The sequence below is a fragment of the Strix aluco genome, chromosome 28 (assembly GCF_031877795.1).
Source record: "Strix aluco isolate bStrAlu1 chromosome 28, bStrAlu1.hap1, whole genome shotgun sequence".
Lineage (NCBI taxonomy): Eukaryota > Metazoa > Chordata > Aves > Strigiformes > Strigidae > Strix > Strix aluco.
Window position 1 is genome coordinate 5,047,835 of NC_133958.1, and position 23,277 is coordinate 5,071,111.

At 65.4% G+C, this 23,277-nt stretch overlaps 3 protein-coding genes across 5 annotated transcripts; all 3 read right to left on the reverse strand.

Moving 5' to 3' along the window:
• Positions 1-79: 79 nt before the first annotated feature.
• DMTN (dematin actin binding protein) lies at positions 80-11,262 on the reverse strand. 3 transcript variants are annotated; one of them, XM_074807913.1, is made up of 17 exons: positions 9,323-9,542; positions 5,411-5,474; positions 5,080-5,137; positions 4,288-4,362; positions 3,946-4,101; positions 3,788-3,832; positions 3,540-3,648; positions 3,334-3,390; positions 3,096-3,248; positions 2,887-2,996; positions 2,694-2,799; positions 2,463-2,527; positions 2,305-2,353; positions 2,078-2,085; positions 1,790-1,849; positions 1,616-1,696; positions 80-1,511 (listed from the first exon to the last, which is right to left on the reverse strand). In XM_074807913.1, exons 3-17 carry the CDS (start codon positions 5,095-5,097, stop codon positions 1,398-1,400), a joined length of 1,206 nt encoding a protein of 401 aa, XP_074664014.1. In that variant the 5' UTR covers positions 5,098-5,137; positions 5,411-5,474; positions 9,323-9,542; the 3' UTR covers positions 80-1,397. The 3 variants fall into 3 exon arrangements, with proteins under 3 accessions (XP_074664014.1, XP_074664013.1, XP_074664012.1); XM_074807912.1 differs by lacking the exons at positions 80-1,511; positions 1,616-1,696; positions 1,790-1,849; positions 9,323-9,542 and adding an exon at positions 11,242-11,262 and having other exon boundaries at positions 2,012-2,085; XM_074807911.1 differs by lacking the exons at positions 80-1,511; positions 1,616-1,696; positions 1,790-1,849; positions 9,323-9,542 and adding an exon at positions 6,400-7,211 and having other exon boundaries at positions 2,012-2,085.
• A 2,736-nt stretch (positions 11,263-13,998) lies between these two features.
• FGF17 (fibroblast growth factor 17) lies at positions 13,999-18,550 on the reverse strand. The gene is given in 7 exon segments (XM_074808120.1): positions 13,999-14,295; positions 14,695-14,801; positions 15,841-16,018; positions 17,969-18,005; positions 18,178-18,263; positions 18,307-18,394; positions 18,396-18,550. Coding segments are annotated over 7 exon segments (948 nt in total).
• A 2,141-nt stretch (positions 18,551-20,691) lies between these two features.
• On the reverse strand, positions 20,692-22,181 carry NPM2 (nucleophosmin/nucleoplasmin 2). Its single transcript, XM_074807914.1, has 8 exons — positions 22,118-22,181; positions 21,910-21,995; positions 21,690-21,809; positions 21,525-21,618; positions 21,330-21,454; positions 21,057-21,085; positions 20,921-20,957; positions 20,692-20,736 (listed from the first exon to the last, which is right to left on the reverse strand). Exons 1-8 carry the CDS (start codon positions 22,179-22,181, stop codon positions 20,692-20,694), a joined length of 600 nt encoding a protein of 199 aa, XP_074664015.1.
• Positions 22,182-23,277: the final 1,096 nt, after the last annotated feature.

Here is a 23,277-nt window from a genome sequence, read left to right on the forward strand (position 1 = left end):
GAAGCACCATCGCCATCTGCAGGGACCTGGGACCGGGGAAGGGGGGGGAAGAGGAAAAAGCAAAGCAGCGGAGCCGGGCTGGATAAAGCCATTTCACCTTTAATTGTAAGCAAAAAATCACTCTCACGCGGATTCTCCGACACCAGCAAATAAAATAAACTCTAACAAAACAGAGAAAGTGAATCACCGTAGTCCAGTCCGAAAACAACCCATATTTATATATATATTTATAGATATGTCGTTTGTAGAGTAGCAGTGAAAGGCAAGTATGGGCCAGTGATTTCCCAATAAATTACATTCTTTACATCCCAACAAGGTCTAGCGGCTGGAAAAGTGGCTGGAAACAGAAACCGGGGAGCGTGGGGGGGTGTCGGGGGTGCGGGGGTCCTGCCCAAAACGTGTGCCCAAAGAGGGGACGGGAGAGGTGGGAGAGGGAAGGTGCTGCCCGGTGTGAAGCCCCTGCCTGCGCGGTGGCGGGGGGGGGGGGGCAGGCAGCGCTGCCTGTCGAGCCGTACCCCCCCGCCCCCCCACTTCTTTCTGCCCAGCTGCACCCCCCAACGCATCACCCCGCTGTGGGCGCAGCTGCGGTTCCAAATGCAGCAGGAGCTGCTGGGGGGTCCCCCCCCTGTGACCCCCCCCCCCCCCACCGCTGCCACCCCCTGCCCCATCCCACCCCAGCCCTGCCCTCTGCCAGCCCGGTGCCGGGCAGGTTTTGGCAGTGTCCGTGTGTCCTTGAGGTCCTCGCTGCAACAGCTGGCACAGGAGGGACCTGGGGAGGGGGGGGGTGTGTTAAATGGGGGGGCTGGAGTAGTGGGGGGGGGCAAGGCAGGGTGCTGGCCTGGCTTTGCCAGGAGCACACGGGTCTGGCAGTGAGTCGGCCCCCACCCAGGCGCTTCCCAAGTCTTGGGGTGAAGGCATGGGGGGGCAGAGGGGCACCCCGAGGGGCAGAGCGGCACCCTGGGTGTGGGGGGGCACCCTGGGTGTGGAGGTTGGAGGCAGCCGACCCCCCCAGAAAGGAGAAGAAGCCACCCCACTGCCTGCATGCCGGAGCTGGCTGAAAGCAGAGCCAGGCCTTACCCTCCCAGGAGGGGGAGAGAGGGGGGGGTACAAAGCACAGAGACCCCCCCCGCATCTCCGCTCTCCTGGCTGAACCGTGCCTGCTCCAGGGCAAGGTCTGCCCCCAGCCCCCCCACCCCGCTGCAAGCTGAGGGAGTAGAGGCAGAGCACCCCCCCCCCAACCCCTTTGCCTGCAGGAGCGAGGCGGGGGGCAGAGCTGGGGGGGGGGGGGGGAAGGGAAAAAGGGGGGGCCTAGTAAAAACCGGCTGAGAGCCCTAAAGCGGTTACACGGCGTGACACGGACTGAGCTCGGGGCCGAGGAGGGCTCAGAAGAGGAAGGCTCAGAAGAGGAAGGCTTTCTTCTTCAGCTCGTTGCGCTTCCAGAGGGCCAGCTTGCTGAACTCCTCGGGGGGCATCTCGAAGACCCGCAGGAAATCCTCGGGGGAGAGGTGCCGCTGCGAGGAGGAGGGAGGGGGGAAAGAGAGGAGGGTGATGGGGTGCTGGGTTCATCCCCCCCCCCTCCAATTTTTCTCCCCCCTGACCCCAGCTCAGCCCCTACCTCCAGCCGGGTCCTGTCCACCCCGGGCGGCAGCTTCACCCGGCCTCGGTTTGTCACCATCAGCATTTCATAGGGGTAAATCTACAAGGGGAGGGGGGGCGGAGGCTGTAAGACCCTCTCCACAGCCCCCCTCCAGCCCTGCGCAAGCCCCCCCGCCCCCCCATCCCCACTCACCTTTTGCTCCAACATGCTGGGCAGGGAATTGCCTCTGTCCATGCGCCCACGCTGCCCGTTCTGAGGGGGCAAAGCCTGGCGTCAGCACCGACCCCCCCCACCTCCCCAAAGGGCTGCTCTCTCCCTCCCGAACTGAAGCCAAGGTGATGGGCTCCAGCCCGGGGAGCGCCCCCCCCCTCCGGCACCCATCAGAGGTGGCCCCGTGTCTGCTCCCCGCCCCCCCAGACCCGGCATACATCACCCCCTCGCTGGCTCTCCGTGCCGGCAGCAGGATGAGTTCTTTCTTACCTGCAGGCCTGAAGAGGAGAGAGGAGCAGGGCTCAGCCCGGGGTCCCCCCTCTAGGACCCCCCCCCACCATCCTCCCCCGGGTGATGACAAGCCCCAAGAGGTGGTTTTCCACCCTCTGCTGAGCCCAGCATCCCCCATCCCTGGGGACACTCCGAATCCCCCATCCCTGCAGACACCCCCAAACCCTGCGGGACACCCCCACATCCCCACCCCAGCCGATGCTCACCCGGACTGCCCTTCTCGCTGCCTGCCGAGCTGAACTCTGCCGACTGCAGCTGCAAGGGGACAGGGGACAGCATCAGAGCGGTGCCACCCCCAGACCCCCTCCAGGGCTGTGTGGGCCCCCCCCCCCCGCAGCGTGGAGGCAGCTGCCTGCCCACTCACCCGGGTGAGGGTGCTCCTGCCAGAAGCGGGCAGCGAGGAGCTCTTGTAGCTCCCCATGTGCAGAGCTGCGAGAGAGCAAGAGACTGTCAGAGGTGCAGGCAGGGCTGCCGGAGCTGGCAGGGGTGCAGGCAGGGCTGCTGGAGCTGGCAGGGGTGCAGGCAGGGCTGCCGGAGCTGGCAGGGGTGCAGGCAGCCAGAGCCACGGGGTGGAGAAGGGAAGGGACCCACGTACATGTGTGGAAGGGCGTCCGGTCCGGCAGCGAGCGGGTTTTTCTCCGGATGGGGAGAGATTTCTCCATCTCCTCCTTCAGAATCAGCTTCCCGAGGTTGGAGGTGATCTGGGGACGAAGGGACAAGGGTGGGGATGGGTGTCAGCGCATCCCCAGCCCCTCGCAGGGTGCCCGTCCGCCCGCTCTGCCCCTCACCTTGCTTAGCTCCTGCCTCTGGAGCTCCCGCAGGTTCTTCATCTCCTCCGTCAGGTCCTCCTCCTCCTCCTCCCCTCTTTTGGAGGCCATCCGCCTCCTCCACTCCGTCTCTGGGGGCAAAAAGGGGATGTTAGATCCATCCTCAGCGCTCCCACGGAGTCTCGGGGTGGGGGGGGAGCAGCCCACCCCCTCGCCTGCCCCCCACCTACCCATGACGGCCAGGGATGGGGGGCACGGCCAGTAATCGGTCTCGATCTTGGCGGGCTGGTTGGGGTCTGGGGGCTGCGCCGCTGGGAACTTGGAGGATTCGATGATCAAGTCCTCTATGAGATGTTTCCCGTGGTGGGCGCCGGGATGATGGTCTGTGGGACACGGCGAAGGGAGGGCGGTGAGGCAGAGCCCCGGGGTGCCCCATCCCGTGGGACAGCCCCCCCCCCCCCCGCTCACCTTTCTGCCTGTAGATCGGGGGCTTCTTGTATATGTTGAGCTCCGTCGTGTCAGTCTCTGCAAGGAAAAAAAAGGAGGTTGGGGGCTGGGAATAGGCAGCTCACAGCCCTGCGAAGGGGCTCACCCAGCCCTCTCCCCACCGTGGTGGGGCTCGGGGTCAGGCAGTGCCGAGGGGGGGACGGTAGGATGGGGGGGGGTCACAGTACCGGGTCGGTGGAAGTGCTGCACGCTGCTGCGGGCCGAGCTGCCGCCCTGGCGAGAGGTGGGCTGCGAGGTGCTGCCGGGGGTCCGGCTCTCCAGCCACTCCCGGATGACCTACGGGCAAGCGTGGCCAGTGAGCAGCGAGCCCCCGGTCAACTCAGCACAGCCCCCCCGCCCCAAATCTCCTCAGAGCACCCCCCCACCCCCACCCCGCCTGCATCCCAGCGCTGGGGCGAGCGGTGTCGGTACTCACCTCCGGAGATGGAGGAGGAGAGATGGATTTAGGAGACAGAGAGCGCTGCAGAAGGCAAGAAGCAATTTATTCCAGCAGCCCCACATCTGCCCTCTGGGACCCCTCACTGGCCCTCCCCAAAAAAATGGGGGATGCAGGTGGCCCCGGGCCACCCTCACCTCTCGGCTCCGGGGCAGCTCCACGTGCTCCATGAGGGAGTAGGTGAAATGGGGTTCGTAGATCATCAAGTCAGGGCGCTCGATGTCCAGGATCGCTTTGTCCTTGGGGATGGCAGCCAGGTCCTTGTAGCCCAGAACCTCGTTGTCCATTTTGGCCTGGAAGGAAGGAAAAATACCTTTGGTTTTTGGGTGCAGAAAAGGAACATTGGGCAACGGGGAGGGTTTCCCCAGGGCTGGCATCTTCCGTGGTCCCGCTGGGGTGATGGAGAGGGTCTGGGGAGGCACAACCCGACCCCCACGGATGGAGGGATGTGGGGGGGGGACATGTGAGGGGCCTCTTACCACGATGCTGGAGGGCGACCCGGGGACACTGGACCCGCGGGAGGAACAGACGCTCCCAGGGGAGGTCAGTGGTTGCTGGAAGGAAAAAAGGGGAGATTTTAGCAAACCTCATCCTTGGCACAACCAGCCCAGGAAGGGGCTCAGGGCCGCACCCTGGGGCATGGCAGGGGGGGGGCCCGGGAACACCCCTGTGCCCCACGGACCTCCGTGAGCGGGGGCAAAACGTCCCTGGGGAGGGGGTATTGCTGGAGGGGTGCGAGGTCTCAGCGTTGTGGGTCAGGGCAGGGGACACCCGGGAGGTGACGGTGGCTTGGCCAGGGCACGTTGCCACTAGATGGTGCTGCCAGGCTGGGAGGAGGAGGAGGAGGAGGAGGAAGGCAGGGCCCTGCCAGCAGCGTCCCAGCGTGACTGACGATGTCCTTGGCCACCAGCCCCTTGCCCTTGGCCACCAGCCCCTGTGTGTCTTCCCTGGGCGGAGGGCTCCCCACTGCCAATCCCCCAGCACCCTGCCCATGGCCCCCAGCACCCTGCCAACCCCCAGCACTCTGACCATGGCCCCCAGCCACCCTGCTCTATGCTCCCAGCACTCTGACCATGGCCCCCAGCACCCTTTCAACCCCCCAGCACCCTGTCCATGGCCCCCAGCATGCTGCTCTATGCCCCCAGCACCCTGCTCTATGCCCCCAGCACCCTGATAACCCCCCAGCACCCTGACAACCCACAGCACCCCCACTCTATACCCCCAGCACCCTGCCCACAGCCCCCAGCACCCTGCTCATGGCCCCCCCTTACCTTCTGCAATCTTTCCATTCAGCTGCGGGGCCGGAGGGGCTGTGTCAGTCACAGGGTCCTGCATGGGGACAGCGGGGGGTTGTGGGGCACTGCCAGGGTGGGCACGGAGCACCCCGAGGTGCCCGAGGGCAGTGGGGCTGGGCAGAGCCCAGCAACCCCCCCATGCACCAGACCCTAACGTGACATGAGGCTGGCACAGCCCCGCTGTCACACGTGCTGGCAGCAGGACAGGCTTGCCAGGTGATGTCACCGTCCCCAGGGTGGCCGAAAGGCTCCGGGATCTGCCCCGGGGCTGGGGAGAGGCTCTGGGGCACGCCAGACCCCCACTCACCGCTGCCTCTGTGGCTCCACATCCCTCTGGGTGCTAACACCGGGCTGGGGCTCGGGTGCTGCCTCTGCAACGGGAGACGGAGAGAGGTGACAGCGGCTGGCGGGGACGACAACGGTGTGAAACTCAACCTTGTCCTCCCGCCGTCACCCTGCAAAACCTCCCCTCCCTGTCCCGGTGCCCGCAGCGCCCTGCCCTGCTGCGTGCCGCCCCCGCCCGTGCTGCCCGCCGGCCCCGCTGCCCGGTGGCTGCTGACGAGGGCTGGCAAGCGGAGCAGAGGTAATGAAGCCCTTTGTCCCCCGACAGCGAGTGGCCTCGAGAAGGCTCCAGCGGCAGCGGGACGGGCGTGCTGCGCTCAGCCCCTGCCCCGCAGCCCCCGGGCCTGAGCCCTCCCTGTGCTTTAAACCCACAATGCCACACACAAAGGGGAAAATTCCCCATTCTCCTCAAAACTTCTCCTTTCAGAGGGGAGGGCGTTGGGGAAACCTCGTGCAATCCAGGCAACAACAGCAACAGCAGCGCGGAGCCCTCCAGCCTTGAAGTTCCCCCCCCCCACCTCCAGCAACCTGTCCATAAGGTTGGGGAGGTGCCACCGCTTCTGGGGACCCCCAAACCCACCCAGCGCGGGCGCAGAGCCCATCCCTGCGGGATGCGGAGATGGAAAAGGACCAGACAAAGCCCGGAGCATCCTCCGGCTGCCAGCAGCCGGCCCGGCACGAGGCACAACCCTTGGGCTCGCTCCAACGAGGGTCGAGCCGGGACGAGGAGGCTCTGCCGCGCTTGAGCCGCTCCACGCAAGCATCATCCTTCCTTTGAGCCCACAAATAACCCCCAGCTTTGCCACCCACCCCCTCGCACCCACACCCAGCACCTCCCAAGGGTCTGCAGGACCCGGTGCTGGTGGGACAGGCACCCTGGGATCGTCCCCGAGGGCGGCACAAGGCGGCATTGTCTGGGCAAGCGTTGCCCGCCCCGCGCACCCATGAGCTCACACTTTCCAGCGGCAGAGCCAGGGCAGCCCCCCACGGCCCTGGGGGGGACACGGGTGGGCTGGGGACGAGGCGGTGGGGCCGCAGTGGCACAGGGAGGTGGCGGCGAGCAGATGGATGAGATAGCAAATGGCAGGAGGCAGAGGAAGCGGCGGAGGCCGGCGGGGAGGGTGGGTGCGGGGACGGGTGGATGCGGATGCTGGCGGGGAAGGAAAACAAGCCGGAGCCAGGGGTGCGGAGAGAGGCACAAGCAGCTCCAGCACCACGTCCCGTCCCCCCCCCCTCCCCGGCCGGGGGACGCGGGGACACGTTATCTGGGCGCAGACGGCGAGCCACCGCCCCGATGGTAGCCGCTCTCCCCATGGCAACCTCCAATCTTCCCGGCAGGTCGCCCGCACGCTCGCCGAGATAAGGCCGGCCTGGCGTGTTGTTTGGGATTTTCCTGGCCAGGAGGGCGAGGGGGAGTGGGGTGGGGTAACGCTGTACCCCCCTCCCGGGGCGATGCTGTACCTGCGGTGTTTCGCCGGAGCTGGGGGGAGAAAGGTGCTGGGCAAGGATACGCGGGAAGAGGAAAAGCGAGGGATGGACAGACAGACCTCGTGCTGGCGGGGGCTTGCTGGGCTGCAGGGGTGCTGGCCCCCCCCGCTGCGCCGTGGGGAGGGCTGCTGCTGCAGCGGGAAGAGGCCAGTTCCCTCCTCCCCACCCCGAGGAAATCCGGATTTGAATTTTCGCAGCCGTCAAAGCCATCAGCGCCCGGGCCAGGGGCCAGCCTGCGCGAACCCCCTCGCCCCGGCAGGGGAGGGAAGCGGGCAGGGACCCCCAGCCTTCCTCCCCTCTCCCTCCTCCTCCTCCTCACTGCCTGCCTTGTCCTTGTCACGGTGCTGGGCACGGACACCCTGTCGCTCCCACCGCTGTCCCAGCTCCCTGCCAGCAGTGGAAGGGGGGGGATACAGCGGGGTCACAAGTTCCCCAAACAGACGGTTCCCGCCAGCCCTGGGAACTGCGTCCGGTGCTTCCCAGCCCAGCTCGGCCTCCTCCTCCTCCTCCTCCTCCTCCTCCTCCTCCTCCTCCTCCTTCTCCTCCCATCACACACCCCAAAACCACACATGACAGGAGAGGCACCGAGCATCCTCCCCGCCTCGCCGGGGGAAACCGAGGCACCGCCGCACGCAGGGGCCCCACCGGCAACTCGATCGCGGCGGGGCCAAGCCAACAGGGAGCACGTGGGTCCCCGACCCACATCTCACTGGTGTCCGGTTCCTCCTTTGTCCTGTTTCTGGCACTTTCCCTCCCCGCTGGAGCATCACCCGGCAGAGGGGAGTGACCCTTTGGCTACTGACAGCCCATGGCTTCCGTGCCATCGCGCCCTGCCCATCTGAGGGACACCTTGGTGGCCTTAAAAGCCACCAGCTGGCCCCTGGGATCTTTCCATCCCATGAGGCAGAGGGTGCACCCTGCCCACATCCCCTTCTGCGGACACAGGGCTGCTCCGTGCCTCAGTTTCCCTGGCTCAGGGCAGGGATCCACAGGATCTGGGCCAACCCAGCTCCTCTCCTGGCCCCCAGCCCTGCCAGGAGGCTCCAAGCCCCCCAACAAGTTTGGAGGGGGGATGCGTGACACTGGCCTTAAAGCTCTGGGATGGGGGGGGTCCATGCCTGGCCCCCCCCCCCTTCCCCGATGGCCATGTCACAGCCTGCTTCGGGCAGCGGCTCACGTGGTGCGTAATCTGGGATTAAAATGGGATTAGCCCGCTCATCCCGCACGTGGAGGCGCCGGGAGGGACCCGGTGAGGGTCTGGTGGTACCTCCCGGTCCCCAAAAACCCCCCTCGACAGCTCTGTTGGCCCTAGGCATGGCCCTGCGGGGTGTCTTGCATCGAGCACCCCGCGGTGGCGGGGTCCTGGGTACCCCGAAGATGGGCGTGGGGTCACCACAGCGAGGCACCCACCTGGCAGGACACCGGGCAGGGGGACGCGGCCGAGGTGGCAGCTGGTGGCCCAGGTCTTCCCGGGAGAGGCTGGGCTTAGCCCTGCCTGGCCACCGACCCCGCACACCCGCAGCCACAAGCTGACCCCCCACCCTGCCCCAGGAGATGGCCAAGAGCTGGGGGGGCTGAGCTTTGCACCGCGGTTTTGCACACACCCACCCCCCCCCCTCACCGATGCTCCGCTGCAGCGGGACGATGGGAGTTTGGCCCCTTGGTGTGTTGTCAGTGGGGCTGGATGGGGCCAGGAGGAGCAGGGGGGGGCTCCAAAATCCCATAGTGAGACCCTGACTGCCACGGCCCCACCACGTTGCACACAGGGAGCATCAAACCCCATCACTGCCTGTGCTTGGGGGCAGTGGGATGGGGGTGCCCCCCCTTCCCACCAGCAGCAGCGCTGAGACCCCACAAACTCGGTCCATGAGTGGGGCTGGGATGCTCTGAGCTCCGCAGGGAAGGAGGACAGGGGATGGCCCCGCTGGGGGGGTGTCCCGGGACGGGGAGGGGTTTGTAGGGTGAAGTGGGGTGCTGGGAGCATGGTGCCGGTGCGGAGGGGACGCGGGTGGGAGCCTGGGGAGGGGTAACCCCCCCCCTCGGCGATGGAGCCCATGTCCCTGCCCCAGGTCACCGCCCTTCCCATCCCCGTGGCCCCCCCGGCACGGGCGGCTGGTTTTGCAGCGCTGGGAGAGGGGGGAGCATGACCACAGCCCCCAGAGAAGATGGGGGACAAGATTTGGGGCTGTCCCCGCCCCCCCCCCCCCCCAAGAAGCAGGGGCTACGCAGAGCCAGGGGAGGGGGAGCAGCAGTACCAAAGGCGACGGGCAAGCGAAGGGCGGCTGATGCCAACCGCGATGAACCGGCCCCCCCAGACCCCCCCGCGCGGCTGTGCGTTCCCACCCGTGGCCACCTCCCTCCCCGCCACGGAGCCACCCTGGCCACTCACCTAGAAACGGGGAGACCGCAATCCCTCCAGCCGTGGGGAGCTGGGGTGGGGGTGAGGGGTCACCCTTGGCTTTCTCTGCTTGCCAGGCCACCAAATTACCCCGTGGGTTGCCGGGCCAGCTGCCCTGGCTGCGGCCGAGCCCCCGCCGGCACGCTGCGACGCGCATCCGAGAGCGTGACAAGCGTGCGAGCGTATCTCCTAGCCCCAGCCCCGTGGCCTGGCCACCCGCCGAACCGATAACACAGCCTGGGTGCCGGGTAGGGCGTACGCGGGTGGGTGGGTGGGTGGGGGGGGTGCGTGGGGGGGGGTGGGTGCTGCTCTCCCCACCTCTGCTGCTGGCTCAGTCCCTTTCCCAACAAGAGGAGAATTAGCCGGCATCATGACGAAGCAGTATTCGCGCTCGCTCCCGCTCGCTTCCCCGGCACAAAGAGGGAGGAAAACATCAATAAACCCGCCTGTCAGAAACAGCCCGGGCGCTGCTGGGGGTCCCCAGCACCCCCTTTTTCCAGCTGCTGCTGCAAATGGGGGACGCAGCTACGGATGGCATCCCCTGCCCCCCCCTTCCCCACCCTGCCTCCGACTGGGGTTTTGGCACCCCCCGAGCCCCGTAGCTGGGGGGCTGAGCACCCCACGGTGCGTGGGCTGAGCTGTGGTGTGGTGGGTGAGGATGGCACCCCCACCTGCCATCTGGCTTTATCCCCAGCGTGGGTTTGGGGGTGCTCCCAGCGCAGCACCCACCCCTCGCTGCCCCGGGAGGGGAAACAGGGCTGGAATTTCCATCTCCGGGGCCAACAGAGCCCAGCGGGGGGCCAGGGAGGTGCTAAAAATCAATCCCTGATCCCTGCAGGTGCTGTCAGGGAGAGCCTGGAGCACCCCGACCCCCCCAGCTCTTTTAGGGGGGGGGGGGCCACGGTCCAGCCCCTACACTGGGGCAGAGCCCCCAAAGCTGGGCTGGGGCAGGGCAGGGAGGCTTCAGCCACCCCTGATCCCCCAGAACCCCTTGGGACGGGGTGGGGGGGGCCTGGCCCAGGCAATACGGAACCGGTGCCACGGTCGGACCCCCCCGGAGGTGGTGGAGTGTGTGGGGGGGCTGCGTTGGTGCCGCAGCGCCGGGAGCCGGCGTCTATTCCTGGCTCAGTGTGTGGGAGAGCTGCTTGGTGACAGCAGCTCCATTTCTGGGTCCCCTCCCCGGCTCGGAGCCGTTTGCTGCCTCAGTTTCCCTCCTGGCTCAAGCGAGGGCCGCTGGACCCCCTGGGTGCACATCTGGGGGGGATGCACGCGCAAGGGTGCACATCTGGAGGGGACACGCACACCTAAGGGTGCACATCTGGGGGGATGCACGCTCCGGGGGCGGACACGCACCCCCACACCCTTTGGTGCCAGGACCAGCCTGGCTCGTCCGACCAAGAGCATCACGGCCTCGGCCCCCTGATGCCCCCACGCTAAAGGGGCTTCACCGACCCCAGCCCCCCCCTCCCGGGGGGGGGGGGCCGTGCCCATGAATAATCGAGGCTGTGGCTGCCTCCCCCACACTAACCCAGTTTCTCAAGCATGAAGACAACCGCGGCGGCTGCCACCTGCGCCCGGGGCTGCTGAACCGGCCGTGACACCCACCGTGAGCTCAGCACCCCCCCGCTTCCACCCCGCCGCCGCGCTCAGCACCCCGGGGGTGCCCGGAGGGAGGGAGGAGTTTGGAAACGCACCAGCCGGGCACCGCGCACCCACGCGGGCACCCACCGAAAGCCAAGCCCGGGGCCCCCCCTCCGTGTGCCAGCGGCCCCGCAGGGTCACCCCTCACCCCGGTGATGCCCTTCAAAGCCAGTCCCAAGGCAGCTGCCGGTCCCCTGCCAGAGGGGGGCTGCTGGGGGGGGGGTGGGGGGAGAGATGGGGTGTGGGGGCAGGGGGGAGCGGGGCCCTACCTTCAAGGGAGCCCATGGCCCGCTGCAGGCAGGTCTGCCTGTCCGCCGGGAGCCATGCCTGCGCCGAGCATCCCCTCCCCTGCGCCGCACGGCACGTTGCTACAGCGACCGCCTCCCGCCGCAACCGAGCGATGGAGGATGTGCAGGAGCATCCTTCGGCCTCGCCGGGCGATGGAGGATGTGCAGGAGCATCTTTCAGCCTCAGTGGGTGATGGAGGATGTGCAGGAGCATCCTTCAGCTTCACCAGGTGACGGAGGATGTGTCAGGAGCATCCTTCAGCCTCAGTGGGTGATGGAGGATGTGCAGGAGCATCCTTCAGCTTCACCAGGTGATGGAGGATGTGCAGGAGCATCCTTTGGCCTCACCACCCTGTGGGATGGGGGTGAGGACCCTTCCTGCAGCCCCAAGGAGGTCACAGCCCCCGCACCCCTCTGCGAGGCACCTGCCCGACCCAAAATTGTCCCCGCTGCCCCACCGCAGGGCTGCTGGGTTTGCAGGGGACATCACCCCGGAGGAGCCGGTGGCCAACAGCCCTGCGAGGGGTGTCCTGGCTATGTCCTGTGTCCCCAGGGGCCACCAGCCCAGTGATGCTCCTAGTCCAGATGATGGGAGCCCTGTGTCAGGACTGGGAGACCATTGGGGTGCGAGAACCCTGGGGCTGGGGGTGGCAGAGGGGTGGGGGGCTGGCACCCATCCCCTCTGCAGCGAGGGGGTTGCTCCGGGGTCACGGCTCAGGGGAGCTGCCCTGGCTGGCTGCACAGCCCCCCCCGAGCCCCCCCCGCCGAGCCCGCCAGAGAGCAAAGCCTTGGGAAAAGCTGGGCACGCTGCGGCAGGGCGAGACACCCTCCAGTGCACTTTCTGCACAGAGGACATTCCTGTCCCCACCTCCGCCCCCCGCCCCAGGTCTCACCTCAAAAAACAAGAAAGAAGCAGTGTGAGGTTTTTTTTTTCTTCCCTGGCCATAATTAAAAAGGACTCACCCTTCCGAGCCCTTTCTATCCCGGGAGGTCGAGAAGAAAGAGAGGGGAGGAAGGGGAAAACCCTGAAAGAAAAGAGAGGAAGGGCTTGGGAAGGAGAAGAGAAGGGGGGGTGAAAAAAAAGGGACGGGGAAAAATTAAAGCGGAGATTACACAAAGGGAACTCCTCTACCTTTGAAGCTTTGGCTAAATTGGGGAGGGGGCGGTGGGGACAGGGAGGGTCCGGACCCAGTCGGCCCCTTTCTCAAAGCCCTCTCCTTTCAAGAATGTCTCAAATTCCTGCGGAAACAAGGAGCCGGGGCTGTGGGGCCGAAGGAAACGGGAGGGGAAAAAAAAAAATTACCCCGGCCGCTCGGCTAATTCCCTCCCGCCACACCTGGGCAGGCAGCGCCGGGCGCATTGTTCGGCCGTAATTGCTGGGTGTTGCATTTCTCTTCTGCTTTAAAGCTTCATTTAACTCAAACTGTTATAATTTTCTCCCTGCTGCCCCCCCCAGCCGTGCTCCCCCCCTCCCTGTATTATGCTGGCAGGGCTTTGTAGGGGCTGGGTGAGCCCCGGTTAGGGGATTACATCCTCCCCGCCGTCCGGCTGCCACCTCCCAGGGCATTGTCAGAGGGGAAAGCAATTATGGGCAGGGGGGGACGGCACGGGGCTGGGGGCACCGAGCTCGGGGCTGGGGGGGGGTCACCCTGACCGGTGGCTGCCGCGGGGTGTGCGAGCCGGTGGCCCCCCGGTGCTGGGTACCATGCCAAGGGTGATGCCCGGACCCCCAGGATGCCACAGACACCCCCAGGACACGGAGCAGGGGGACACAGACAGGGATGGGGACACGGGGAGGCCCCTGCGGTGGCCGCCACCACCCTCCTGCCATGGGGTGCTGGGTGCCCCCTCATCCCAGCGGGCACAAAGCCTTGGCACGGCAAGGAAAACTCCCCCAGGCCCCATCAGTCTAGACACTCACTTTTATTTGCCTTGGGGTTTCCTCCTTTACACAAATAAACTCCAAAGTCTAAGTGTTTAGGCCTAAAACTGACTCGTAAAGGAAACAGCAGAGCTTGTAAAAAAACCACAAAAACAACCAATCAAAACAAATAAAAACAACCTAAAGGCAGTTTCTCTTTGGCCAGCAGAGCCTGGTGGGCACCCACCCATGTCCCCACGCCTCTGGCACCCCGGTGCCACCAGGACAGGGCACAGACCCCCCCTCCAATAAATAACGCAGAGACCCCACAGCCACGGGGATACAAGTGCTGGCCCCGGGGTCTGCTTGCCCGGGCTCCCCCCGGCCTCCACCTCCCCTCGGGGGCTGCGCAGACAGACGGACGGACGGACAGACCCCCTCACCCTTGCAGCATCCCGCTGAGCCCAGGGCTGGGCTCTCTGTCCCGCAGTCTCGTGGCCGGTGCCAACTCCATCCCCGTCAGCAAGAGCCGTGTCCGTGGGGGACAGGAACGTGTCTGGGTGGTGGCACGGGGACAAGTCTCCGAGGGGGTGCCAAGGGGGGGCGGGCAAAGGCACTGGGCGGTGAACGTGGGGACCAGGGGATGCTCCAGGGACGAAGGGAGCCCAGCGTGGGGCTGTAGCCACGTGCTCGTGCCCCAACCTGTTCGTGGTGCCCAAAAGGAGTATAAAAATAGAGCATCTTTAGAAAAGAAGGGGGGAAGAAACAGTGCTGGAGGGTGCCGGGAGAAGGGGCAGAGTCTGGCGAGGCTGAAGTGAGGATGAGGAGGGCAGGGCCCAGCAGCGGGGCGGGCGGGGGAGCCCAGGGGCTGCCGGGTGTTACGTGCGAGGGCGAGGGGCGCGGGTGCGGCGGGTGCGGCGGGTGGGCGAGGACGAGCCCACGAACTCGAACTGCTTCTGCCGCTCGGCGTTGTTGGGGAAGGGCAGCTGCCCGCGGTACAGGCGCTTGATGAAATGGGCTTCCCGCTGGTTCTGGCGGCTGCGGGAGGCTTTGCGGGGCCGGCCCTTGCGGGTGAAGGCCATGTACCAGCCCTCGTAGCGGGCGTTTTGGAAAGCCGTGTAGTTGTTCTCCAGCACGATCTCGGTGAAGATGCAATCCTTGCTCTTGCCGTTGGGCTGCGGGAGGAGGAGAGGGGGGGGCTCTTAGAACCCGCGGGGATGGGGCTGGGGGCTTGGGGATGGAGCTGGGGGCTCGGGGACGGGATCCTCGACGTGCTGCCACCCCGAAGTCCGCCCCTGCCCTGCTCACCACATCACCCACCCCGATGCGCCAGCAAGCCCAGGAGCTTCTCCTTGCAGGAGCTGGGCTGATGGAGGAGAAAAGGGACTGGCAGCTTTAAGGGGGGGCAGGGAGAGCCCCCTCCCCACTGCACCAACACAGGCCCTGTGAGTGGGGCCATGGGGACCAGCCTGGATGAGCACCCTGGCTCCAGCTGCTCAGCGGGGTGCCCGGGCTGAGCTCTGGGGACCAGGGGGTGACAGGCAGAGGGTGAGCGTGTGGGGGCCGGGACTTACTTTCCCGATGAGCTTGCCCCGCTTGCTCATGCAGATGTACTTCTCGCTCTCGGCCCCCTTGATGCGGACGCGGCTCCCGAAAGTGTCCGTCTCGACGATGAGCTTGGCTGTCAGGAAGGGGGCAAGTGTCCCACAGGGGCTGCAGCACCCCCCCCACGAGCTCCCAGCACCCAAACCACCCCTGTCCCCTTCACCCTGCTTCCATCTCACCCCCCCAGCATCCCTCCCTGTCTTTCCCTTCCCCGACGGGGCCAGGAGGACGCCGAGCCAGGGCAGAGCAGCCCTTGTCGGGGGACGCTCCCCAGCCATGATGCTAAAGAGCCTTTGTTAAAACCCAGCAGAGTCAAACCGGGTGTTTGATGAAGGGGAGAGCAACGGCCCCTTCCTCCCCTCCCCGGCACATCCTCATTGTCGGTGGTTCAATGGGTTCTCCAAGGCTAGACCGAGTCCAGCACCCGGTGGGTTAATTATCCTCGTCCTCATTGTTTCTCTACAACACAGCGGTGGCTGCAAAGGTTGGGAGCCGACACTGAAACCAATGACCCCGGCGGGCCCTGCGCTCCCGACAGCCCCCGCCTGAGCGGGCAGGGAGACCTGGAAAGGTGGGGAATCGGCCTCTCCGGGCTTTGAAAAGCCTTTCGCAAAGACCCTGGGGATGCCAGCCTGCCTTTGGCGGGGCTGGGGCGCCCATCAGCGAGGCGTCAGGGCTGGAGCTCCCCGGCAAACCCTGCGGGGAAAGGTGATGTGGCCAGGGTGGGCTCTGCCCACCGCGTATGGAGGATATTTAAGAGGCTGATCAGGTGATTCTCCTCCAGGAAGAGTTGCCTCTCGCACATCGGGAAGGGATTAGAAAGCAAAAGCCCTAAATACAGGGCTTATAAATGGTGTGTGGTGTCGGAGAAACGCGTGATTTGTGGAAGTTTTGAGGTCAGGGCTGCCTGGTTGGGAGCCGTGCTCTCGCAGGAGCTATCCACAGGATTTTGGGGTATGAAACCAGCCGGCTGGGGCAAATAAAACCTCCCTGCACCCTCCATTCCCTCTGCCAAACTCCAGGAAGAGACATTTCCCCGTCTTTTTCCAGCCCTTGCCTGGACGCAGTTATCCCGTGTTGGGGATAAACCCCCCGGGGAGCAGGCAGCCCCTTACCGAACTTGTTGCCATCCTCGGCGGTGGCGGTGATCCTTTTGCCGTTCACCTGGACGTGCTTGCCACTGGTCCGGCTGTAGAGCTGGTACTCCCTGATCTGCCGGCGGCTCAGCTGGTCGGTCATGGCACCCTGGTCCCTCACATACTGGTTAAAATTAGGAGACGGTTGATTCTCCCCCTTTGTTTACAAAGGGAAAAATAAAATCAATTTGTTTTGGAGAGCCGACGGCAAGGGGATGGACCGGGGAGCCCGGCGGGGCGGGAGGGATGGGGCTGGCCCCGGGGATCCACCCGCCACCCCTGGCTGTGGGCGAGGAAGAGCTCCCAGCCATCATCCCCGTTGAGCAGGGATGAAGGCACCAAGCAGATGCTTTGGACCTGAGAGGACTGGCACGGCGGGTGAGGAGATGCTGGTTTGCATCCCACGGTGGGGGGGGAGGACGCGGGTTGGATGCTCTCCCACGGGCACAACCGGCCGGTCCCTCAGGACCGGGGTCGAGCTGCGGGTCCCGGCCGTACCCCGGGGTCAGACGGACACTCGGCAGCATCGGGCAGCACCTTCTGCTCCCAGTCAGGGACTGGGGACAGGCTGGGATATGAAACACCCACCGGGTCCCTTGTAGAGGGTGGGGGGGGAGACCCACCTGGGTGTCCTAGGACAGAGCCGTCCCCTCCCAGTCCACCCCAAGCACACACCGGCCCTGGGACTGGAGGAATAAAACACCTCGTGGACCCAAACCAGTTTATGCACAAGCAGCACAAACACAGGAGGGTTATTGTATGATAATCAGCAGCTAATTACTGCAGATGAGCTGGGGAGGGGGGGATTAGTGCTGGTGGTCAGCCCCTGTCCCCTCACCAGTCTCCAACCAGCACCTCCCAACGCGCATCTTAAGAGAAGACTTGGGTTAATCCCGGTGTAAGTGGGAAGCCGGGACTTGGGGCAGCACCACAGCTGACTGAGCCACCCAAAGGACACTGAACCTGGCTGAACCGACCCAAAAACCAGCCCCAAAAGGGCTGGGGAGGGGGGGGGGGTGTGAGCTCTAGTTTGGGGTGCGCAGCATCACCCGGGGGGACCCCACATCCCCCTGGGCTGCAGCGTCACCTCGCTGGGTGTGAAGCCCGGCATGAGGGGACCCGGCCCTCCCTGCAGGGAGGGGAGCAGCGGGATGGGATGGTGGGGGGCACTGCCTGCACCCCCCCCCCCAAGCTCCCCACCACCTTTGTGTGCGCCTGGGGACTCATTTCCTGCCAGGATCTACTTTAAAGCCTTTGGGGCTGGCTGAGGAGGTGGGCTGGGGGGGTGGGGGGGGTGGCCCCTCTCCATCAAAGGCGGTTCCCTTCCCCTCTCATTTTCAAAGAAATAAAAGCATTTACCTTGGGAAAAAAAAAAAAAAAAAAAAAGAAAAAAGGTCCCGAGCACATATTAAGGCTGTTGGGGCCGGCAGCTACAGGGGTTTTGTTCGGGCTCTGGAGCAGAGGGTGCTGATATGGAACAGTGCATTTTAATAGCCGCGGCCTTTCTAAAGGGCACAAAAAGGGACGGTGCAGGCTGAGAGCATGGGGGGGGGGGAAGAGGGGAGGGGGGTGTCGAACCTCACACCACCCCGCTGCTGGGGGGGACCAGAACCTGCTCTGCCCCGTTAACCCCCTCGGCAGCCGGCCTCGGCGTGAGCGAGGGCAGAGCCCGGCCCCGAGAGCTCAAGGCTGACGGACTTGGCACGGCCCTCCCTGAGCAAGGCTGCAAAAAAAAAAAAAAAAAAAGGAAAAAACCAAAAAATAATAAAAGTGTATCGCCTGTCCCAGGAGAGCTTCCCCGCTGACCTTGCCCAGGCTGCTGCAGGGATCCGGGGAAGATGCGCTTGATACCCCAGTGCCGGCCTGTTGCAGCCCCCAAGGCTGGTGCCGATGGGGACACAACCCCGCCGGCACCTTCGCAGCATCTTTCCCCTTGCCCAGGGCTGAGTACTAATTGGGGTGGGCTCTCACTGGCCCCCGTGGCCACCGGGAAAGCCCCGTGCCAGGGCAAAGGGCAGCCCCGAAGCAAACAGCTGGCTCGGCCATGGCAGAGCCGGTGCTTTTGCCCAGCCGGCCGTGCCGCGGGGTTAGTAAAACATCCACGTACCTGGGTCTGACAGGAGAACATGAGCAGCTGGAAACATCTGCAGCGGGAGACAAAAAAAGGAGAGAAACAAGGTGTTTTGTTCTGGGTTAGTTGCTTTCTCTCCCCCCCCCCTCCCCCCAACCCGCCAACACCGGAGGAATAGCTGTGAATAACCGCACGAAGAATAAACTGATAAACCCGGGTTTAGAATCCCGACAAGCGGGGCTTACATGGAGAGGTTTTGCAGGGTGATGGGCTGCATGGCGCTCGTCGAAGCCCCCCAGACACCGGCATGAAACGAAGGTACCACCGCGGGCTCTCTGCGAACCTGCCCTCCCTCACCGCCGGCACATCCCCGCCGGGGCAGGGAAAGCCGAGGAGCAGCCTGTCCCCTCCTTCCTCGGGTGCTCCCCGCGTTTGGGGCGGGCGAGGGAAAAATGGGGTGAAACCCAGGCTGCGGCCGCGCCGGCGAGCCCACGTGCGATGCCAACGTCTGCGGAGCAGCAGCGGCGAGGGAGCATGGGGGAGGCAGCCGGGGTCGGGTCCTCTCCTCCTCCTCCTCCTCCGGCCCTGGGGGCTGCGCGTCCTACGCCTTGGGGGCATCCAGATCCATCCTGTCCACTTCGTCCCCACCCCATCAGCCTCCCGTCCTTGGCTTAGTCCCCGCTTCGCATCTCCCTCCGGCAGCGGCTCAGCGGGACAGGCAGCTGCGGGCAGGGTAGGGCTGCCCACCGTCAAGGGCAGCACCCGCAGCCCCCCGCTCCATCGAGCCGGCAGCACCCACCCTGTCCCGGCCTGGCGATGGGCGACGGGTGGGCGATGGGCGAAGCGGCAGCCTTTAAAGGTGGGGAGAGCCCAAGGGAAGAGGGGCTGGACCTCTCCTGGGAGGCAATCGGGACTGCGGAGGATCGGAGCGAGCAGGGGCCGGGGGGGGGAAGGCGGGGGCTCAGCTGCTTGGGGTGTCCCCAGCGTGGGAGGTGACGAAGCCCCCCCCCCTCCCCATGGAGGGGAAGAGGGGTTATGGGAGATGGGGGGGGGGTGATGCTGTGGGGCACGGCGGTGGGAAAAGCCCCCGCTGTGGGGAGCGCCCTGCCAGGCCTCGGGGAGGGACACGCTGGCACGGGGGATGCTTTTTGTCACCCTCCTCTGACCCCCGGCACGGCGCTGATCCGGGCATCGCGCGGGGAAAAGAGCTACAGCGTTTTTTTAACTGGCTGGTTTGGTGCTGGAGGGGGGGTCCAGGGAGCCTGTCGCAGCCCCCCCACCCACAGCTCCCCTCTTTCCCCCACCCCATGGGGTATCACCTCCCCCTCAGGAGTGAGGGGCTGCGCACCCCTCCATGCTCCCTCTGCTCACCAGGGAGGTGTTAAGTGCCTTAGAAATACCCTGCCAGGGAGCTGGGGAAATGCCCGGGGGGGTGTGGTAAAACAGCCCCCCGAGGGTGTCCTAGAGGGGCAGCACATGGGATGAGCAGTTTAGTACAGAAACCTCCAAGCTTGTGCCTCAGTTTCACCATCAGCGCAGGGACCCCACAGGAAAGACAAGGAGAGCAGCGGGGTACCTGCCCCCCCATCTGTGGGAGGCTGGGGTGGCTGATTCAGCGCTAACGACCCAAATTAGACCCCCCCCCCATGTGCCTTCTCACCTCCTGGGCTGGGAATCCAGCCCAAAACGCTGTTTGTGGCCCCCAATAACCACAACCGTGCCCCCCCCAGCCCCAGGGTCCCCTCCCAGCCCCATCCCTCAGGTCAGGGCTGTGCCTCAGCCCCTCCAGCCGTGGGGATGAGTGTTGGCCACTGGGCCATCATCACGCCTGCTGCGTGTGTCCCCCCCCCCGCCCCGACCCCCCGAGGTTGGGGCAGAGGGTCCTGAGGAGCTGTCAACGCAGCGGCGGGGGGGCTGGCTTGTGCAAGCAGCCCCTGGGGGGTGAGGAAAGGCTGAAGGGACAGGGCTGCCTGTCAAAGCTTTCTGTGTGTGGCCCTCACAGGCCAGAGCCTTTGGGGACTGTCCCCTGCGAGGGTACCCCAACCCCCCAGCCCCATCCAAATGGGGCACCCCGCTCCCTGCTAACCCCTGAGCCCCCCCCCCAAAAGGCATCCCCCCATAAGCCCCCCTCCTGCCCTACACCTGGAGCAGAGTAAAGCCTGTCTTTGTCGGGGGCTCAGCTCCACTCTCAGAGCCAATCTGGGGCACAGCAGTTCCCCCCCCCCCCCCCACACACACCCCCGAGGGGCACCGGACCCTCCCCAAATACCTGCTGCCTCCAGACCAAGGCCAGGTCAATGGGTTATAATCATCTCCCTGCTGCTCAGTAATCCCCCTTTGTCTCCTATTCACAAGCAACCCTCGGTACCCTGCGCGGGACGGCGTGGAGGGGGGGGGCGCTGCCTCCGGCCCCCCCAGCCTGCCAGGGAGGATGCTGCCAAGGCAGGCAGCACGCCAGGGCAGCGGGCACAGGGCTCCCGGCAGCCCCGGGGGGAGGCAGGAGCAGCCCCTGGCCAGGATGCTCCCAACGTGCCCCCCCCCAAAATCCCAGCACAGAGAGCCAGGAGTGCAAAACAGCCTTTTTATTGGGGAAGGACAACACCAAACCAGCAGCTTCCCAGGCTCTTCTGCACCTGGAAGGGAAGGAGAAAGGGGTTTACGCATCCCTCAGCTGATCCTGCTTTGGGGGGGGCACACACAGGCCCCCTCCCAGCCCCGTAGGGACCCTCGTACCTGGCCAAGCTCCGCTGAAGCTCTTGCTACTTCTTCGCTGTCGCTTTGCTGCCGCGGGCGGCTCCTCGCCCCTGCAGGGATGGGGCTGGGGCTGAGCACAGGGACACCCCCCCAGCCTGGCACCGTGTTTCTTTTTTTCTCCCCCATTTTTGAGTTGAACAGCCCCTTTTCCTCCCCAAGAGCTCCCAGTCCTGGGCAAGGAGTGTTAACCCCCATAGCCGGGGGATGCTGAGGGACACCCCAGGCAGCTCCTACCTTGCTGGGAAGGGGATCCTCGGGGGAGACGTTGTTCCTGCTTGGGAGAGAAGGGGGGGGCTGGGATTAGGGGTGCGGGGGCCCAGCAGCGTGGGGGATCCCCTGCTCCACGGTTTGTACTTTTCGTCATACTCACAGCTCATCCTCCTTCTCCAGCCTCCTCTTCTAGGGGAGAGAGAGGAAGATGTAGAGAGCAGGGCCAGGAACACACCGGCAGGATGGTGACTCGCTACGGAGCCCCGAGGAAGATCACGGCTCACCCCCTTTACAGGCTTTGGGGCTCAGTGGGAGCGTGGAGCAGCCCACCCCAGGATCAGGGCATGGGGAAGCTCCCCGGGGGGAGGAGGCTGCCCCCCCCAGCACAGGGACCCCTCCCCACGCGCCACATCCCAGCCAAGGGGGTGCTCACCTTGGCAGCGCTGCCCTTCTTGGCAGCTTGGCCCTTGGGGGGCTTCTCGGGGGACTCCTCTGCTGGCTCCTCATCCTCAGCATCCTCCTCTTCCTCCTCCTCATCCCAGGACAGGTTGGGCATCACTGCGGGAGAGCCTGGCTGAGCCCCCACTCCCAAGCGGGGGTCACGGGGTGGGGGTACCCCAGTACTCACTGGAGACGTGCTGCCCGCTGATGTAGACGGGGCCGGAGCCGGCTCTCAGGTGGAAGGTGACCGGAGGCGTCAGCTCCACTCCCACCAGGGTGGCCTGGAAGAGAGGAGGGTGGCAGCACCCACCAGCAGCACCCACCAGCAGCAGCCCCCTCCCCAAACACTCACCATGGGCAGCACGGAGGGCTTCAGCGTGGCCAGGGGCACCGGGGCACGAGCATCCCCCTCCTCACCCGACACGATCTCCACCACATGGAACTCATCCCGTGCCATCTCCCCCAGGCAGACCTTTAGGGAGCAAGAACACCCCCCCATGACCCCCCATGACCCCCAGGCACCCCTCGCTGAGGCTCCCTCAGGGTTTTGGGGGGAAATGAGGACCCCTTACTGTCCGCAGGGCCAGCTGCTGCTCGCACTGCCACTCCTCTGGCACCTGGAAGGTGTAGGAGTCCCGCTCACTGCTCAGCTCACACCCTGCAGAGACAGGGGGGGGTCAGAGCGGGGCTGCTCCAGGTTGGGGGTACAGGGGAGAAGCCCCCAATGCACCCCCCAGCCTCACAGGGATGTTGCTGGGGAGGGGGATCCCTAGTGCTTACCCCAAATCAGAGACACAGGTTTCTCAGATTTGCTGTCCATGCCGGTGCTGTCTGTAAGGGACATGGCTCCAGGACCCCTCACCCTGCGGGGGGGCACACAGCACTGCTCTGTAGGGATCCCCCACCTCAGGAGGGCTTTCCCCAGCCCTCCCACAGGCCGCAGGACACCCTCCCCCCCCAGCCAGAGTCTCAGGACCAACGAGAGCACATCACCCCGTGTCCTCCCCCAGGAGCAATACAGCCACTCACTAGCACTGCACTAAAAAACTCACCCCCCCAAACCCCCAATTTAATTATCAGCCCCAGAGCAGCCTCCAAATACACCAGCACCCCCCCACCCAGGCAGCTTATGGAGGCAGAGGGGCCCCCAATCACCCACCCAATCACCCACCCAATCACCCAATACACCCACCCAGCCCTTTCCATCTTAAATAGCCCCAGCCCTTGGGGGGCAATCAGACCCCCAGGTGTGGGAGCCACAGCTGGGAGCCCTGCCCCACCCCACCGCGAATAAGCAGAGGACACACCCCCCCCACACCCCCCCCCCGGAAGGTGGGTGACCCTGCTGAGCCCCTGTGTCCCAGAGCACCCCGGAGCTGCAGTGCTGGGACCTGTCACCCCAAAAATTGCAGCTGGAGGAGCATCAGCTTCGTAGCCCCGAGTGACCCCAGAGAGTCCCAGCTGGCAGCGGGGTGGTGGGGAGGGGGCTGGGGGTCCCGGGGTGTGTGTGTGTGTCCCCCACTGTCTGTCCCAACGGGCACCCACAGTGACAAGGGCCTCCCCAAGAGCAGGGACCTGGCCGGCTGTGGGGCTGGGGTCCTGCCATGTGCCACCATGGGGTTTCACAGGCCCCCTTGCCCTCCTGCGTGCCACCTTGGCGTGCCACGGGCCACCATGCCCTGCCGTGTGCCACCTTGTAAGTGTCTCAGGCCACTGTGCCCTCCTGTGTGCCACCTTGGCGTGCCATGGGCCACTGTGCCCTGCTGTGTGCCACCTTGTAGTGTCTCAGGCCACCGTGCCCTCCTGTGTGCCACCTTGGCGTGCCATGGGCCACTGTGCCCTGCCGTGTGCCACCTTGTAGTGTCACAGGCCACCGTGCTCTGCCGTGTGTCTCCTTGGTGTGTTACAGGTCACCGTGCCCTTCTGTGTGCCACCTTGGC